The 18,036-nt window shown below is 56.0% G+C and overlaps 6 protein-coding genes and 1 non-coding gene across 7 annotated transcripts; 5 read left to right on the top strand and 2 right to left on the bottom strand.

The window, feature by feature from the left end:
* The first annotated feature begins 93 nt into the window (after window positions 1-93).
* On the top strand, window positions 94-5,978 carry C8Q71DRAFT_833720 (ras GEF). Its single transcript, XM_047926402.1, has 6 exons — window positions 94-746; window positions 812-965; window positions 1,021-2,560; window positions 2,616-4,790; window positions 4,844-5,165; window positions 5,219-5,978. Exons 1-6 carry the CDS (start codon window positions 371-373, stop codon window positions 5,629-5,631), a joined length of 4,980 nt encoding a protein of 1,659 aa, XP_047779962.1. The 5' UTR covers window positions 94-370; the 3' UTR covers window positions 5,632-5,978.
* A 461-nt stretch (window positions 5,979-6,439) lies between these two features.
* C8Q71DRAFT_755232 (chaperonin 10-like protein) lies at window positions 6,440-7,988 on the bottom strand. The gene is made up of 5 exons (XM_047923533.1): window positions 7,585-7,988; window positions 7,441-7,522; window positions 7,196-7,391; window positions 6,754-7,145; window positions 6,440-6,704 (listed from the first exon to the last, which is right to left on the bottom strand). Exons 1-5 carry the CDS (start codon window positions 7,833-7,835, stop codon window positions 6,588-6,590), a joined length of 1,038 nt encoding a protein of 345 aa, XP_047779961.1. The 5' UTR covers window positions 7,836-7,988; the 3' UTR covers window positions 6,440-6,587.
* A 402-nt stretch (window positions 7,989-8,390) lies between these two features.
* C8Q71DRAFT_755227 (uncharacterized protein) lies at window positions 8,391-8,971 on the bottom strand. The gene is made up of 3 exons (XM_047923532.1): window positions 8,720-8,971; window positions 8,563-8,660; window positions 8,391-8,502 (listed from the first exon to the last, which is right to left on the bottom strand). Exons 2-3 carry the CDS (start codon window positions 8,628-8,630, stop codon window positions 8,409-8,411), a joined length of 162 nt encoding a protein of 53 aa, XP_047779960.1. The 5' UTR covers window positions 8,631-8,660; window positions 8,720-8,971; the 3' UTR covers window positions 8,391-8,408.
* Window positions 8,972-9,059: 88 nt separating this feature from the next.
* Window positions 9,060-10,065, top strand: C8Q71DRAFT_569091 (uncharacterized protein). Its single transcript, XM_047919421.1, has 4 exons — window positions 9,060-9,143; window positions 9,202-9,447; window positions 9,498-9,571; window positions 9,628-10,065. Exons 2-4 carry the CDS (start codon window positions 9,432-9,434, stop codon window positions 9,961-9,963), a joined length of 426 nt encoding a protein of 141 aa, XP_047779959.1. The 5' UTR covers window positions 9,060-9,143; window positions 9,202-9,431; the 3' UTR covers window positions 9,964-10,065.
* Window positions 10,066-10,979: 914 nt separating this feature from the next.
* C8Q71DRAFT_t63 lies at window positions 10,980-11,057 on the top strand. Its single transcript has one exon. It is a non-coding gene; the product is annotated as a tRNA-Met (tRNA).
* A 1,235-nt stretch (window positions 11,058-12,292) lies between these two features.
* Window positions 12,293-14,743, top strand: C8Q71DRAFT_568906 (histone deacetylase RPD3). Its single transcript, XM_047919420.1, has 8 exons — window positions 12,293-12,553; window positions 12,602-12,714; window positions 12,768-12,885; window positions 12,943-13,020; window positions 13,068-13,441; window positions 13,496-13,863; window positions 13,914-14,062; window positions 14,120-14,743. The coding sequence occupies exons 1-8, from the start codon at window positions 12,520-12,522 to the stop codon at window positions 14,644-14,646; spliced, it is 1,761 nt and encodes a 586-aa protein (XP_047779958.1). The 5' UTR covers window positions 12,293-12,519; the 3' UTR covers window positions 14,647-14,743.
* Window positions 14,744-15,286: 543 nt separating this feature from the next.
* On the top strand, window positions 15,287-17,699 carry C8Q71DRAFT_755213 (Aldo/keto reductase). Its single transcript, XM_047923531.1, has 15 exons — window positions 15,287-15,547; window positions 15,611-15,644; window positions 15,703-15,773; window positions 15,833-15,940; window positions 16,013-16,066; window positions 16,121-16,167; window positions 16,225-16,350; window positions 16,404-16,493; window positions 16,563-16,630; window positions 16,687-16,778; window positions 16,838-16,851; window positions 16,913-17,087; window positions 17,171-17,201; window positions 17,262-17,397; window positions 17,461-17,699. The coding sequence occupies exons 1-14, from the start codon at window positions 15,509-15,511 to the stop codon at window positions 17,333-17,335; spliced, it is 1,023 nt and encodes a 340-aa protein (XP_047779957.1). The 5' UTR covers window positions 15,287-15,508; the 3' UTR covers window positions 17,336-17,397; window positions 17,461-17,699.
* The last annotated feature ends 337 nt before the right edge of the window (window positions 17,700-18,036 follow it).

Here is an 18,036-nt window from a genome sequence, read left to right as displayed (position 1 = left end):
GAGGCTCGCAAGGGGCAGCCCGGAGCGCCCGCGCTGCTTCCCAATAGTATTACGTAAGCGTCGACTGCGTTGATCGTTCTCAAGGCAGACGTCCTCAGAGCCTCCTCCACCCGCCCCCTCAAGCCCGCTCACGACCCCCGTCTCCGCTGCCCTGCACGTTCTGCACGTCTGCCACGCACCTCCACCGCCAGCGCCCTCCGACCACCGTTCTCATCGCCTCCGAACGCGTCTACTACGGGACCTTGCTTGTACTACTTGAGATTATACGCCAAGTCTCAGCGTGCCGCTCTGTCTGACGAGCTCGCCCGGTTGCTGACGGACACAGACACGCACCACAGAACGCCTGACATGCGCTGCTAGACGCTGTGCAATGTCGTCCTCCGACCTCCACTCTCTAGCCGACTCGCTCGCTGCCGCCGGGGACTTTGACGGCTCGCTCGCCTCCACCCTCACCCTGCCTGGCTCAGTGAACACCCAAGCATCCATGTCTGCTACCACTCTCGGAACGACAGCCCACTCGCAAGACGCGCATGACTTCAGACCGCGCCCATCGACGTCCGCATCGCGCGAACCCTCCCCGCCCGCGCACGCCGGTCCAAGTTCCAGTCAAAGTCTCTCGCCGCGCACGAAACCGTCTACGATCAAGCCGCAGGATCTGCTGAGCTCTACGACCTCACGCCTAGATGACGATCTCCCTCCCCTTGATATCCTGCTCCCGCCAGAGCCCGCCGATCTCTTCATGGCTCGTAAGCACGCTCGTTATTTTTGGTGTGCAGAGTGTGAGGAGATCTGATCCCGTTTCCCTTCGCAGCTGATGGAAGCTACCTTGAGACCTCGTCCGGCTCCGCCGCGCACGATCTCAAGAAAGTCTATGATAGGTACCTCGGCGTGGGCAAAGACGTCCGCTCCCCGTACGCTATCACAGCCTTCATCAACCAGCATGGGAAACAGATGTATCGTGTCGGGTGCGTATTCCGCTGCTCGCGTGTGAATAGAAGGGTGCTGAGTTGTCACTCCCAGACTCCGAGAACTAGAGGCACCCGGTTTTCTCGCTGCAGATGCTGAGGACCGGAATACGTCTCTCCATGCAACTTCCAACTACAGCTTCCAGCCTCCCCACCCGTACCCGCCGCAGACCAAGCGTCGCTCGCGCATGAGCGTCCATTCATTCCTGCCGTCTGCGGTCTTCAAGAACGGCGGCCCGTCCACCGTCCAGCCTATGCTTCAGACTGATGGCAGCCGCTCCCCGCCGGTCCGTAAGCTTCGAAAGACGCGCTCTATTCCGAACGTGAGCTGCGCTACGCCGGACTCGGAGACGAGGCAGAACCCACCGCCTACGCCAACGGGTCGCCCGCATGCGCACAGTGTGTCAAGTGCAGACGCGTTCCGCTCCTCGTTCTCGGCATCGGAGGCACCGACGACGCAGACCTCCCATAGGGACATTTTTGCAGATGTCATGCATTGGAACAGCCTCCCGGTCTCGCCCATGGGATCGAGCTCTGCATCAATGTCTACACGGAGTCTGCCCCAGGGTCCCAGCGAGATGTCGAATGGCGGATCATCTGCGCGTGACATCATCATTCAACCCTTCGGCTCCGGAGTCGCGTTCGATTCCCCGAGCTGGCCTTCTGCGAATCATCTGAACCAGCCCGTACTGCGCGAGATGCAATCGTTCGAGTCCGGGTTGACTGCCCGTGCTGACCCTACCCCGATAACCCTTCAGAATGGCAGCTCGCGCATCCATTTGCCTATTGCCGAATCACCTATATCCGACTCCTCGTCCGCTATTCACGTCGACCCTTCCTCTTCCTCCACCGCGTCCGCATCCGCCCATCGGCGCGACTCGACGATCCTTGAGGAAACGAACATGCACTCCCGTTACTCCACCGAGGTATTCGACATCCTCCAGAATTCGCGTGGGCTGCCCGCGCTCGACCGCATCTCGTCGACGTCGCAGGAGACGACGATCAAGCTCTCGCTCAAGGCGGAGGAGAGCGCCGCGCCGCGGGACGACCCGCGGTTCGTCATCTGGGGCGAGGTCGAGCCGGAGGACTCCGAGGAAGTCTCGGTGTCGGTCAGCCAGACGACGGATCCGTCCGCGTCGTCTGGGCGCTCGGGCATCTCGCGGCGGAGGAGCACGAAGGGGAAGAGCATCTCCAAGCCCGAAGAGGTCCTCTCGCCGCCGGGGTCCCCGAAGGAGGGCCCGACGAGGATGATCCTCGCGGCGACGATCGAGCGCTGGATCGCGCAGGTTACCAGCGAGCTCAACTACGACGAGCTGATTGTGTTCTTGCTGACATACAGGTCGTATGTCTCCGCATTGGACCTTGGCCACCTGCTCATTTGTAGGTTCCATTGGGCACTCGGCGAGCCGACCAGCCAGCGTGACGAGATCGCGCGACGGGTTGTGCGTGTTAGGACGTTCATCGCCATACGGCAGTGGGTGGTTGCATTCTTTGATGCCGACTTCCTCCCCAATCGTGAGCTGCGGTTGTTGTACGCCAATTGGCTCAACACCTTAAGGAGGGACCCGATTCTGGATAGATACAAGGATGCCTTGGTGAGATCTTAATCCAGTTCTCATCTTAATTCCATGGTCTAACGCTTTCACCAAGAAAATTGTCCGACAAGTGCGCAAAGTGTTCCGCGAATGCGCAGATCGCTACTTCCGCCGAGGTACAAGACAGGCTGGCCGCACGTCCGAGTATCGCCACCGCGTCCCTGACTTTGGTGCACCGACGGACGTACCTGGCGGCCAACCGGGCGCAGACGACCCCGACCTGGACCTAGATTTCGAGAACAGTTTTTCGGTATCTGAGCGTGGCAGTGCGAATACATCACCGAAGTCCAAGGGATCCGGCCCGGTTGACCTGTTGTCGCTCCGACAACCATTGCACCTCGCCTTTCTGCAATACGGGAGAAAGAGCAGTGTCGGGCCTCCTGCGAGTGGCGTACCTCATTCCATGTTGGTTCCAATCCCGCACAGCCCCTTTTCGCGGGTATTCGTGAACACGATTGGACGTCTGGGGCGATGGAAACGGGTCTTGAACCACCGTAATTCCGGTCGGGCGACACATCTGAACGCATGCCTAGACGTCTCCGCTTTTGATGTGGAAGCGAGCGAGACAGGCGACCTCCTCCTGGTGCGTGGTGGTGTCGAGCAGTACCTCAAGATGGTCGAATCCCAGATGTCCCAAGCGGGCATCATCCCGCAGGGGCAACAGTTCATAGGCACTGGCACCACGACCAGTGCGAACACCAGTCGCAATGCTAGTCCGGCGGGAGATCGTGCACCTTTCCACCCGCCTGGTCTTCTCGCACAGCGAACGTCGTTGGACTCAGAACGCCGACCCTCGTTCGCGTCAGACCCGCGTTCAAGTTCTGATTCCAGCGTAGGCACGATTCAGCTCGAGGTACCCTCTTCTCCATCCGAGGCGAGCGAGACGACACCACGATACTCATCTTTCTCCTCGGCCTATACCGAGACCCTCGACTCCCCGCGGACACCTCAGCCTCCTTACTCTGGTTCGTCGATGCCCTCGCGCTCGCTAGACGTTGTCTCGATTGACGACCTCGATCTTGATGACCTTTCCTCCGATGAGAACTTTACGCAGCACGTGGGTATCAAGAAGCCTTCGCGGCGACTACCTACGCGGCGAGACTTCGAGTTTGTTCGCCACTCGACCGACAGCGTGTCCTCTATGGGCATCCGTACCCGGGAGTCGATGCTCTCGGGCGCGTCGTACATTTCCGGTATGTCCGGTGCATCGAGCGCATCTGCCAGCCCCGAGGCGGAGGCGGAGAATGCGGGCGGGCCGATCCAGGCATGGCAAATGAGCGCACTTGTCGACTCGCTCAGTGATAACGAAGAGGATGGTGACGTCGAGGCAGCCCTTCGTCGTTTGGAAGGCCAGATCAATGAGGAGAAACAACGCGCCAAGCAGAGCAAGGTCGACCGATGGGTGCGCTCTATCCAGCAGCGACAACAGACTGGCAACCCGCTTCCGCCTGATTCGGAGCCGCTCAGCGACTCGGACGATGAAGATTACGGGCAGGTCTCGCAACGGCGCTCGGTCGACTACCGCTCGCCGTCTCGCGCCTCCACGTCGCGTTTGAGCGACGGCAGTTCTCTGGGCTCTCTGATACCGTTCGCACCACCCGGCCTCACCCCTGATGAAGCAACAACACCATCTGCAGAGGAGGCTCCTGAACTCCCTACACCAGAACACATCGCCGACACACACTCAGATCATACGAAGCCACACGTTGAGGACGCCGTCCCGCTGGAGATCCTGTGGTCGCGTGTTGAGCACCGCACGACGCCTGCCACGCATCCGATGCACCCACCCTCTAATGTTTGTTCCTCCCCACCCATTCCTCACCCTTCCGCCACCGCGCTGCCGCCGCCCGGCTCCCCCACTTCGTTGATGCACCCCTCACATGTTAGGCGACACCAGTCCTTTGTGCTCGGCTTCCGCAGCGAGACACTGATGCAACACTTCTCCATGATCGACCGAGAGCTGTTCCTCGCTCTACGGTTCGAAGAGCTTGTCGCGCCATCGCTCAACGCGCACGACCCGCACGCCAATTTCAACATCCTCGACTGGGCGCAGTTCCTGCGGGAGCGCGCGCGGCTGAAGGCGGAGGGTCGCGTGGGAGCGCAGACCGGCACATTGACGGTCGTTCGCGGTCGGTTCGACCTGATCGCGAATTTTGTGCTCAGCGAAATCGTGCTGACGCACCCGAGCGAGCGGATGCGAGTGTACACCAAGTTCATTCGTCTGGCATGGGTAAGTTCTATCAATTCCGCCGGATCTGCTCATTGATATTGATTGTTGTACAGAAAGCGTACGAGCTCAAGAACTACAACGCTCTCGTAGCCATCATCGCAGGGTTGCGTTCACACTGGGTATCCAAGGCGATCGCTCAGTGTCATGACAGGCTGCGGGTCAAGGATGAGCGGATCCTGCATGACTTGACGAGCTGGACGTCTCGACAGGGGCACTTCATGTACATCCGGCAGACGGTCGAGGCCCTTACGGAGGCAAAGCCTCTGGAGCAGAGTCAGGACATGTCGCAGGGCGACGGACAGAGTTCGCGCGGGCGCACGACGAACGACGCCAAGGGGGGGCCGGTCGAGGCGCCCGCATGCGTACCATTCTTCGGTGAGTACAGCCTATCTTGCACTTCTGTAGTAACTAATGCGCGCCTTACATAGGCGTGTACCTCTCGCAGCTGGAGCGCTACGCCCCGCTGCCGGACTTGATCGATCCAACAGCACCGCACACGCCCGTGTCAATAGACCCACTGACGAACACGTTCGAGGCGCCATCGCATCCCGAGGTCTTCTCCACGCTCTCCCCGCTTCCCCCGTCCATTCAGCTCGAACCGCTCATCAGTGTGCACAAGCAACGCCTCGTCGCGGGTGTAGTGCGGAGCTTCGTCGCAGCACAGCACCTCGCGAGCCGTGTGGCGTACCCACTGGACAAGAAGCTCTTCCAACGCTGCTTGAAGTTGCGTGGGCTGGACACGGAGGTGCTGGAGCGTGCCCTGACGTTGTATGCACCGCAGGGCGCGGGTGCTGGTCAGGCGCAAAGCGGGCACGGCGTACGCTCAAGCGTCGCGCGGTAGTCTTCCTGCAGTCCGTTGTGCTTTGTCAGTTGTCGATTATGCCGCTAACGATCTCCATCATGATGTCCATGCTCAATGTCTCGCTCCGTTCTCCGTGATTGTTGTACTGTTTCTATTGCTCTTTCCCCTCATACCTCGCTCCCGCGCTCATCATCCATACATGATACACACATCCGCATGCTTTCGCAGTCTGACGTGCCCAGATTACATGACCTCTTCTTTCTCGCTGCATTTAGTTCAGGTGGTATAGGTGGTGGTGTCGGGTACCAGTCGTATAGGCGTATGTTTGTAGGGGTTGGCCGATGCGTCTCGGCGGATATGATAGAATACAAAGGATGTGCAGTTTCTCCTTGAGAGTGCTAACGAGGCCTTGGGCTTTGAAATTTGAGCGCTTGAGCTTGTGCCATTGAGGACTGGACCTAGGTGTGTATGGACGTCTGCGTGGTTCTCAGCTGAGCTGCGTAGTCGACGAGATGAGATGCTTGTTACATAACGTTCCACACATCCTGTTGCGCATGATGGCACTACATATTATACGCATATCTGGTGAATTCGTTGACGTCTGTTTGGCATCTCCCACATGCACATCCGCCGTCTTCGCCTTTCCCTTTATGTTCGACATTTGACTCATCTGATGACCTTCCGTTTCAAGGATAGGTTCATCACGGTCAGCCTCATGATTTGCTTTAGCTGCTTGCTAGGAACCTAGTACTCCTCCTCGAGCTCCGCATTAGGGGCCCGGGCAGCTGTTTAGATTGTCGCCCCTACGTGTGCGCAAACACCGACTATCGTAACCTCCGTCACCTATGGTTTTCTCATACTCGTTCAAGCAACCTCTGAGCAAGCTTCAAGCAAGCCATACCGGCCAGGCGGAGCGAAGCGAAGCAATCCCTTATGTCGATAACAATACACGCTCGCGAACTACAATCGCTGCTTATTTCCTGCCATCCGAGCGATCACGCTGTCTCCTGTGGTTGTCCGACCAGCTTCACGTTGCTGACCCCTTGCTTGAGCTTCTCGAGACCCGCGATGATGCCCTGCAACCCGTTTGGAAGCACCTCGACAGGGTTCGGCTGCCGGAGTGGTCAGTATCAGCGACCCCTCACTCAGTAGTAAACAGACCTTGACGGCACCATCTGCCAACAAAGCAGTCAGCTTCGAGTACAGACTCACCCCCAGCTTGCGGTTCGACGGCATGTTCGTGTTTCCGAAGACGTGCACAACCCGCTTGTCGTCTGTCTTGTTCTCCACGGATTCGTTCAGGACGATGACGAGTGCTCCCCCGGGCGCGAGGATCGTGTAGGCGGCGTTCTGCGTGTCGGCCTCGGAGATGGCGTCGTAGGCGACCTTCACAGGTGCGGACGTGATTTTCTTCACTTCCGCGACGAGCGCGTCCTTCGAGAGGGTGCGATCCAGGACGTGCGTCGCGCCCTGGCCCTTCAGAACTTCGGTGTTGCGCAGGGAGGCGGTGGTTATGATGGGGCCGAAGCCGGCGAGTTTGGCCAGTTGGATGACTGCAGGAACGTCAGCACCACGTACGTGTCGAGACGTTCACTCTGCGTACCGTATTGACCGACAGAACTTGCTCCGCCGATGATGAGGATGGGGTCCCCAGCGTACTTCCCGCGACCGCCGTCTTCCCAAGGCGGGAAGAGGCCCACGCTCCCTGCGGGCGCATCTTGGTGGAATAATCCAATCGCGGCAGTGGCCAAACCAAGAGGGATCGTCGCGGCTTGGTCGAAAGTCAAGTTGTCTGGAATCTGCAAGGCAACTTAGTGTCTTCCGTGGTGGGGAAACGCGAATACGTACCTTTCCTGTCACTTCGGCGTACCCGAGCGTGTATTGCTGGAAAGTTGCGTGCTCGTTGTTGCCGAACACGCCATTCGTCAGCCTGCAGACGGCGGTAACATTCAGCGCGAACGGTCGGTTTTCCAGCCCGAAAACTCGACGCACACTCGGTCGTCCTTCTTGAGGTTTGTGACGCCGGGACCGACTTCCTCGACGACGCCTGCGGCATCACCGCCGAGGATAGTGGGGTAGTTTTCAATCAGAAATCCGTATGCTGCAATCTTCCAGTCGACAGGGTTCAACGCCGTCGAGTGAACCTTGATGAGCACCTCGCCCTCGCCGGGCTTCGGTATCGGTGCTGTGCCGACTTCGAAGGAGCCTTTTTCGGCCTTCAGCCAGAGTGCTTTCTGCGACATAGCTGGTGGATACTACGGGGAGGGACAGAGTAATGGGGCTTGTAGTTGTGTCTCTGCCTCGTCGAGCCGCGTATATATAGCGGGTGAGTAGCTTATAGAGCTGTACTTCTCGAACGCGAACGAAAACCATTCTCATGCTGACGCCATTCCAGCTGTGTTACGTTGATCGAAGCTGACCAAGCGACATCGAATGGCCTGGTAATCGCGCGGGAACTGACATGGCCACATGTCGTGGTGATAATCAACATACCCTCTATTTGACTTCTCTCAACGACGGCCTACGACGACCTCCGACAACCTACTTCTGTTCTGGCTTCTCACTCTGCTCAGGGTGGGCGTCACTCGGAGTAAGAGGTGGCTCAGAGTCAGTTGATTGCAGACGAGGATCAATCGTCTGAATGAGTATTCTTGCTTCTCTTCAAGTTGTGTCTGTTGGTTGTCACCGGGGCAACCAACGATGCTCTAATCCTGCAGGCATACGTATGTTGTATTCAGTTCGCAGACGGCGTCCTTACATTTCATTGGAACTATTTCGAGTAGACTCCCGCGATGTTGCACAATGCCACGACAGAACTAGACGGTCTCTTGCCGCTCTCTGGCCATATCCGCTGGCGACTTTGACCCAGGGACCGCGGTTATGTGCACATCATGACAGTCGACCAACCCACTGAGCCACGGTGAGCGCGCTGTAAGCTGGGTTCACATGTATTATGTGTGCAATACGTACGGACAGATGCATTTCCCTGCCAAATCGACTTCGATAGGAGGGACTGGCGCTGTCCTGACCGGACCCATGGCTTAGCAGAACGCTTGGGGAGACTATCGCTGGAATTCTGATCAGCAGGGCGATTCAGAGGACCAAGTTGTTGGACGCCGATACTCACTAGGTCTCCCTCGTTTTCTCTGGTGAGCCGGGGTACTTGTCTCCGTGCGACATTATGCTCGCTCGCTGCATGCCCTGGGTGTTGAACGTTGAACGTTGAGCGCTGAGCTCAAAGGCTTAAATAGCCAGGCATCATCGACTCGGAGTTCCTGGTACCGGTACTCTTATCGCGGTCCGCTCTCGCAGGCCGCATGGCGGCAGCTTTAGGAGGTGCCGTATCGGGATTTGACTGACCTTTGCAGCTTGTATATATGTACGTGGTCTAAAAACATGCGAACAGATTTGGAACAGATACTTAATATGTACAAGTGCCACGCGCCACAAACGCGTCCGCCTTAAGCGCATGACGTCACGCGTCAATGCACGCGTGACAGTGCGTCGAGTAATGCAACACTAGGAACGCGCCTGGAAGGCGTTATGACCAGGTTTGCTCGCAATGGCTATAAGTACTGTGTTAACGTTACATAACGGACATATCTGTAGTTGACAGAGAGATCCCGGGCGTGCAAGTTTGTCCTGGATCGGAGGCAAGACTCGGATGGGGCGCACCGATCGACGAGCCTACGTCATAAGCCACTCCGCCTCCTCCTCTGCCCCTCCGACCTGCTCGCCTGCACTTCAGAACCCTCTTCTGCACGACCACGACAACCACGACCTAGTTGCATCCTTTCGTTGCCCACGACCACCTTTCTTAGCAAGTAATTAGCCCCAATATGTCGCTGGGTGACGGTGAGCTTGGCCAAACCACTTTTACGCGTGCGCTGACGCAGCCCGAGCAGCCGACGCAAAGTTCCCCGGTCAGTCTCTTGAGAAGAACATTCCACCCTCACCTTCACGTGAAAACCCAGGCCAGGCGAGTCGCAATTTCGTTCATGCTTCCATAGCCACTCACCGCTGGATCCTGGACAGGTCTACCCTAAGTCTGACCCACACGCCGCACCCCACGAGTCAGTACCCGGTACAGGCGGGGCACACAACCCAGCCGTCGGTCAAACACTCTCCAACCCCTTCGTCCTCGATGACGCCTTTGACGGCCTCGACCATGCTCTCGCCAAGGCCATAACCGCGATAGAGAGCGATACCGACGCTAGTGGTGGCAGCGCAGAGAGCGAGACGCTCCTGTCAAAGTTCCGTGGCTGGCAGAACGAACTCGTCGGCCTCCGCAGGAAGGGTGCACGAGGTGGGCGGGAAGTACAGGGCGGTCAGCAGGGACACGCGAGTCAGGGTGGCATGTTCACGGACTGAGTGACAACGAATGATGATGATGATGATGAACTCTGCACTTATATTCCGCAACAAGCAAACTCTAATGGTGCTAAGACGCGGCGGGCGCCGGCCCGCCCGTAGGCGGGCGGTGGCACCCCGGTCGACTCTATGTATGTACGAGGTGGTGTAGTATGTGTATGTAGTAATGGAGTGACAACGAATGAAACAAACGTAATCTGCGTATGTCATTGGGTTGTAGTATGACTGTCACGTGGCAACAGAGTGTCCCGAAGCGAGATCCTTCAAGTGGTAGAATCTGTTGCACGGCGAGTGAGCCTGAGGACTTGGGGTGCATGACAGAATATGTCCGGACCCGCCCGAAGCGGGGAATTTGGAGTAGCCCGATTTTGACAGCCGTCAAAATCGTCGATCATGATCGAAATCAGCACTGCTCAGCGATGTGCGTTGTCCAACAGCAGGTGGCGTAAAGACTCACCACATAGCCCTTTGTTGTAAGTCCGCACACTCTCGATATAGTGTATATGGTGCATCGAGTACATAGTAGTACAACAGCCGTCGCAGAATCGATATCCGTGCACGGACGGCCGAAGTCTTCAGACAAAGATCAGTTGCAGACATCGCATTCGTGGCGAGGGATCTCGACGCAGAACTCGGTCATCACATACCATCTTAACATACTGGGTTGACTTTTGAAAGACCTAAGTTGATAAATGTTAGAACGAGTAGAGGGAATGCACACTGAACCGTCTATGAGTCATACTGCGAAATCATGGCCACGCTCAGGTTCGACCGGATTCGACTAGTACGAGCGTGAAACCGAGAATTCGATGGTGCGGACATCGTCAAAACACAGTCTTTTTGTGTACCAAATGCTGAGCTATATCAGGGCAAGCCTCCGCACAGGATTCGAGGTGGACAGAGCAATCTAAACGCGAGTAAGATCCGATATCGTCTGCGAGGCACGCGGAGCGCCTATTCCGACTTTTCAGCCAAATCTTTCGCATCTTCCTCCTTCTCCTGATTCAATCGACAACAGCAACTTGACGCAGTGGAAGCGTGCAGGGCTCATAGAGGGCACCCTGAAGTCCCTGGATCGAAACCAGGAGTTGCTAAGCATGGATAGTTTTGTTCTTCCAACGCACGGACCATCGGAACACGTTCCCAGGAGGTCGTCCTTCCATCCGGGATTTCCCCTGTGTTTTCATCACATTCCTCTCTTTTTCTAGGCTCAGAGCCGAGCCTTCATAGCAGTTATTCTTCTCTGAATACTGCATATCAATACCATAGGGAGGCAGCGAGCTGCGGTCGTGACAAGAGGGCTATCTCGGGCGTCGGTGTCTTGCGCGCCTAATGAGGACATTTGATGAAAACTACAGACTGTTCCTGACCAGATTGATTGTTCTTCAGCCTAGGGACAGCGTAAGCCTTGTTAAACAGAACTTTGCATGTATTTGAAAGACATAATCTGAATGAAAGCGGAGATCCCGAGCACTCTTAGGGTACGAATATTGAACGATAAGTACTAGTATGGAGACCTCGACTCAAATTCTGCTGGAATTATCCCCATTGCTACAGTCCTGTAGAACTACGTATAAATTTTATTCCAGGCCTCTAACGCAACCCTTGTCAATTGATATGATGGTGAATGAGCAGTTGGCTCCGGTGGCTGAGATGCTTGAATCAGAATTACCATGTTCGGCACGGACGCCACATCACGTGAGGAGGCAGCGTACGTGTCTTCTTTGTTGCAGCCTCAGGCTCATGACATTTTCATGGTATGTCAAAATTTCTGAACCACGGGAATGCAAAGCTATTGCAGGAGCTTACTGCGAGCGACGGCGACTGTCCGACAGCAGGACATGGTACTACCAGTCCTGTGTAGTACTCTACGCGATCATGTATAACAATGACTCAGCGTCAAGTGCATGTCTCAAACTTATGGCGAATTGTGACGCGTCAGCCGGACTTTTCATGCATGTGCAGAATCACTCCCCAGTGCCTACAATCCACTACTGTTCACAATCGGTACTTACAGCGTTGAAAGTGCTGCACGTGACCGCGTCGATCTCGCGTCGAGGATCTGGCGCCGCATGCAGTGACCAGTCATTTGCATACATACTCTCGGGCCGGGGCAAGTAGCCTAAGTGCACACGGATGATTTCATGAAGTCCTGCTGCACTATGCACAATGACAACATCTTGTGTAACAGTCTAGATCTGGTGTGATCTGGTGGATCACTCGCGGGCGAAATAGCTCTCACTGGCCAGGAGAGTACGCCACCTCGGGGGGCTTCGGGGTTCCCATATATGATTGTTGGCGCTATGAAGCTCTTATGGCTGCGCACGTGAGTTCGACTATTCGAAGGTTGGCTCAGATCTGCTCTCACTCTGCGTTCGTATTGCCCTCTCACTCAAAGCTGCCGTATCCACCCAGTCGGCCTAGTCACTTGTTTTCTGCGTCACCTGTACCAGACTCTAGTCCTCATAAGGGAAGGACCTACTAGTGCGAGCCTGACAATCCAGACGTGCCCAAATCTCTCTTTGACCAGGAGCGAGTCCTCTCACCGCCGCCGCCATGTCGAAACGTCGGGTGACATACTATTACGATTGTGCGTCACAAAACTCTCAGTGATCACGCACAGCTGACGAACTTGTAGCTGACGTGGGGGCGTACACCTATGGCTACGGGCACCTAATGAAGCCTCAACGAATGCGTATCACCCATGAGCTTGTCTCTGCATATGGCATGCTGGACAAGATGCACATCCTAGTACGTGATTCGCTCCCTCCTCTACTGTGTCTCTCACGTCTTCATGTTTACAGCGAGCCAAACGCGCATCCGCGGAGACCATGACCCGCTTCCACACCGACGAGTACATTGAGTTCCTCTCAAAAGTGACGCCGGAAAACGTGGAGGAGCTCATTTCCCAACGTTCTCGATGTACGTCTCTAGCTCCTCAGCCGCGGCACGACTGCTGACAGCGCAAGAGTGCTCTAGTCCTCGTGCTTGGTGACGACAACCCCGCGTTCGAGGGCATCTTCGAGTTTTGTTCTATATCTGCTGGCGGGTCAATAGGTATGCACTCTTCCTCTGGCCTCTTGCACGCATCTGACTATCTCAAGCTGCGGCCGAACGTCTTGCAAGTGGCGCGACCGACATCGCCATTAACTGGGCCGGCGGGCTACATCACGCCAAGAAGCGCGAAGCCTCAGGGTTCTGCTTCATCAACGATATTGTCCTCTGCATCCTCGAACTACTGCGCTCCGTTCCTCGAGTTCTCTACATCGACATCGACTGCCACCACGGGGACGGCGTCGAAGAGGCATTCTACACCACCAACCGCGTCATGACGTGCTCGTTCCACAAGTACGGCGAGTTCTTCCCTGGGACGGGGACGTTGCAGGACAGGGGTCGAGGAAAGGGAAAGGGCTACGCGGTGAACGTCCCACTGAAGGACGGTGTCACAGACGAGTCGTTCAAGAGCATCTTTGAGCCCGTGCGTGACAACCTCTCCCACTCATTACAAGTGGCGCTGACCCCCAGTTTCCAGGTAATAGACAAGATTCTTGCCGTCTTCCAACCATCCGCTATTGTCTTGCAATGCGGCGCAGACTCACTCGCAGGCGACCGGCTCGGGTGCCTCAACCTCACCATGGAGGGCCATGCGAACTGCATCAAGTACGTGCGCGCGCGCAACATCCCGCTCGTCCTCCTCGGCGGCGGCGGGTACACAGTGAAGAATGTCGTGCGTGCATGGACGTACGAAACGGCATGTGCGCTGGGCATTGAGCGCGAGATTGACCCGAACTTGCCGTGGAACGAATACTTCGAGTGGTTCGGTCCGAGGTACAGGCTGGAGGTCTTGCCGAACAATATGGAGGATATGAATGTGAAGGATGGGTCGCTGGATGAAGTCCGGTAAGTGGACCGGCGCCGGCTGGTGGCTCGTGTCCGCTGACCTCTCTTAGGAGAAGAGTACTCGAGCAACTGAGCGAGTTGCAGCCTGCGCCCTCTGTGGGTATGCAGGATGTACCAAAAGAAAGCCTCGGAGAACACCTTGGCTTCGGGAATGCGAACAGTGAAGAGCCTATGGACGAGCTCGACGAGCGAGTTGCGCGTACGTGACTCATTGCATATCATACCCTTACCAAGTCTCATGTTTCTGTCGGCTCAGAACATACGCGTTTCGTATATGGTCTGCAAGAGGCGGTTGCCTCGGACAACGAGTCAGACGAAGACGATGCCGACTCACTCTCAGACGACTCGAGCGCCGGCCGCCGACATCGTTCGTCAAGACACCGCTCTCGGCGGCGAACACGCAAGCGCATGAGCATCCTCACAAACCGCTACTACGACGTGCCACGGACAGACGAGCACGGCGAAGAGGCGCTACCAGACCTTTGTGGCGGCGCGTACACGAACGGGAATGGGAACGGAGCCGGGCAGAAACGTGCGGGCCGCCGGAAGTTCTTCCAGAGCGCAGCGCGGTGGGACCCAGTGGCGGAGAAGGTTCTCGTGGAGTGGGACACGATGCACACGCCGAGGATTGGTGTGGCTGCCGCGATGGCAAACCCGACGCGAGATTGGGGAGCAAGAAATGGGTATTCGCGAGATATGGACGGTGTAGATGGTGTAGATGAGGACGTCGCCTACGAGGAGATGGATGTCGATGAGGAGGATGGTGAAGATGAGGGCACATGAAGTGATGTCATGAACATTCCGGCAGTAGTGTACCGTACGTATCGTTATTCCGTCATGTAATGTGTCTTGTGCTGTCCGGATGTTTTGATGCTATTCTTCGTTGCAGTTTCGTTCCGTCGTCTGCTTGAGTTGGTACCGTACTGTAATGGACTCCCGACGTTGCTCATGGCACTCGCAATTGAGTCTTTCGGCATATGCCGCGACGTACAGTTGAGCGCTCTCGGCGAACAACCATTCACTTTGACGTATCCGTACTACATGGTCTCGTCGGCTTGAGTATAACACAACCTGTTCGGCCCACCATTCCAGGCCATAACCACCCAGCACAGCAAGTCTTCCGATCGTTGGCTTGCTCGTTATTACCTCCACGATCTGGCCGTAGTGCGGATTCTTGTCGGCGAGATCGTGACTTCAGCCGTCGAGCCCGCCCTGGTTATTGCTGGCAGAGTCTTCTCTTCAAACCCACTCGCAAGTCCGGCCTATCCATCGGCGGATGATCAGGACAACGTCTCGGTGATAAGACGTCCCCAAAATCGGCCAGGTTAGGCAGAGGCCGTTCGGCACGGCACCCACTGTAACGCTAAGTGCGGGAGTCTGTCGGGAATCTGTTCACGCCATCCAACCTTGAAGTTTACTCACTTATCGGCACCACGTGTGTCAGCTCTCGGGATGCCGTCTCGCCGCCCTCTGCGGTACGTTCTGTAAGGAGGAACGGCAACCTGAGTAAGCCAGCCGTCGACTCCATATATACACCGCGTTCAGGCTCAGCGACGCTCCACCACCCACCAGTGCCAACCTACGTACCATAGTGATCCCACTATCACCCCTATAAAACCAGTTGCTTACTTGAATCGTGGCAGGAATGGCACCTCAACAGAAGAGCTCATTGAACATCGTCATGGTAATTTTTCTTCTGTTCGAATTCGTTACGCCAGGCTGGCAAGCTTATGCTCAATGCTCCAAGGGTGCCATGACATTCGGTGAAGAGGGGAAGGAAGGTGTGTAGCAGTCATCCTCCTCACTGAGTAACTCGGTTAGTGATTGCTTGACTTACAGGTGCCAGGCTCCACAACCTCAAGGACGTAGAGGCGATTCTGGACGTGTTCCAGGCTCATGGCCACAGCGAGGTGGAATTTGGCCGTTCGTCATGCGAAATCCATCAGCTGAACGCGCAACTGTTCGCTAGATCGACACGGCCCGCACCTACACTGGTGGGACGAGCGAGGAATACCTTGGAAAAATCGATTGGCGTGAACGCGGGCTCAAGATCGAGACAAAGTTGTACCCGAATGCCGTCAGTGTCCAGTCTCACTTGACATCAAGCTACGCTAATGGGACACAATATCCTGCTTCGCATCGCATATAGTCGAACAAGAGACTCCAGAACCCGAGCCGAGCGATGATATCACACTCTCCGGAGGTATATTGTAACGTAACTGCGTCCAGATGACACAGCTGACCGCAGGGTTGTCAGGACTTGCGAAAGCATCTCGAGACATCCATGAAGGCCCTCAACATTGAGTATGGCCTTGAGGTCGACCCGTTCACTTATCCATACTGAAAACCATGCGTATATAGTCAGCTGGAAATGTGGTACCTTCACGGGCCCGACAGGACGACCCCGTACGAGGTAACGCTCAAGGCCGTCAACGACCTCTACAAGGAGGGAAAGTTTCGTCGATTCGGCATAAGCAATTATATGGCGTACGTCGCTACGTCCATATATGCATCCAGTTCTTACAGTGCCGTATCGATAGGTGGGAGGTCGCGGAGATCGTACAGATTTGCAGGGCGAATGGGTATATTCAGCCTACTGCATACCAAGGGATATACAACGCTATCCATCGGTAAGCCCACCACCGAAATATCTCTAGATGAAAGTTACAGATGTTGATGCATAGCTTTGTCTACCGTAGGAAAGTCGAACCTGAGCTCTTCCCATGCCTGAGGAAATATGGCATTAGTTTCTATGAGTTCAACCCCCGTGAGTGCCAATACCTATGTTCTCGCATTGTCTTAGGCTCACACCTCGCATTACAGTGGGTGGAGGCTTCTTCACAGGAAGGTACAGCTCCTCCGACCAAGAGGTTGAACCCGGCTCCCGGTTTGACCCTACAAAGGGCCAAGGAAGGGTGTGTACCCTTCTGAACCTGTCTCTATCCATCTGCTCACCCGCGCCCCACACCAACAGAACTACCGCGCTCGGTACGTGCCCTCCACTCCCGTCTGCCCCGCTCGTACCAAGCCCTCATTTCCGACCCGACAGCTACTGGAACGAGCCGCACTTCAAGGCACTCGCGTATATTCAGAAGGTTGCTGAGGAGCACAACCTGACTATGGCCGAGATCGCGTTGCGTTGGATCTCGCACCACAGCTTGATGAAGCGCGAGCACCGCGACGCGGTCATCATCGGTGCCTCCAGCCTGAACCACATCGAGCAGGCACGTACTACTTCGTCTGGTTCCTGCACCTCGTGCTCTGCGTGAGTGAGCGACGGCTAATTTTGGGTCGTTGGGATGTGTAGAATATGGTTGACCTGGAGAAGGGGCCGCTCCGTGAGTGATGCTCAATGTTTCTGTGGATGGCTGACTGACGTGTCTTGGTGTCGGGATCAGCCGAAGCTGTCGTGCAGGCACTGGACGAGGCGTGGTTGTCTGTGGCGCCGTACGCGTCGAACTACTTCCACTGAGAGTGGCCATGTCTGTGTCTCCGAGTATGGAATCTGAAGTCTGGTGTCAATCGTATTTCTATGTGAGCATTCCCTTACTGGCGTTGGCACAGTCGCATGTGCTGATCAGGGACCGACATCTACAGATGAGAAATGACATGTAGCGTATACTGAAGCCGTATTGTGCGGCGATGACATTATGTAGGTGTGTCGGCTGCTCATCGTCAACACAACTTCCTTCGCACGACGACATTCCGATAAAGGATTTGTTCAGTCTGAGGGGTCAGACTGTATGCTGATGAGTATTCTATCCCGACGGTGATTCATGCCGTGCTGTGATCCTACTCCGTTTCGAATGCGACCAATTACCCATTGGACCTCGACATGATAACCTGTCTTGTAGTCAACCTGCTGGATTCGCTTCTATGCTGAGTCAAGTCATTGCTTCATTTGCTGTCTGATGAACAACCCCCACTCCCCCGCGTCCCTGCCTCCTTCGCTAGGACCGACAATCGTGCGCGTGGGATCGGGTCCTGCTATCTGGCGATCGCAGCACCTTGCGGAGTGGATAAGTATGTCACATCTCGACATCCCCACTCTGCATCCCGATTGACATCGAGGAGGACCCCCACATAACGACCGGATTCACTGGCAGCCCCGATGTAATGGTGGGAAAGCCTGAATGAGTAAGTGAAGGTTATATACCGACGATGTACGTATGC

This window comes from Rhodofomes roseus, assembly GCF_022264815.1.
Source record: "Rhodofomes roseus strain CIRM-BRFM 1785 chromosome Unknown C8Q71scaffold_8, whole genome shotgun sequence".
In the NCBI taxonomy this organism is placed as follows: domain Eukaryota; kingdom Fungi; phylum Basidiomycota; class Agaricomycetes; order Polyporales; family Fomitopsidaceae; genus Rhodofomes; species Rhodofomes roseus.
Note: the sequence above shows the minus strand (reverse complement) of the source record. Positions and strands in the feature narration are given on the sequence as shown.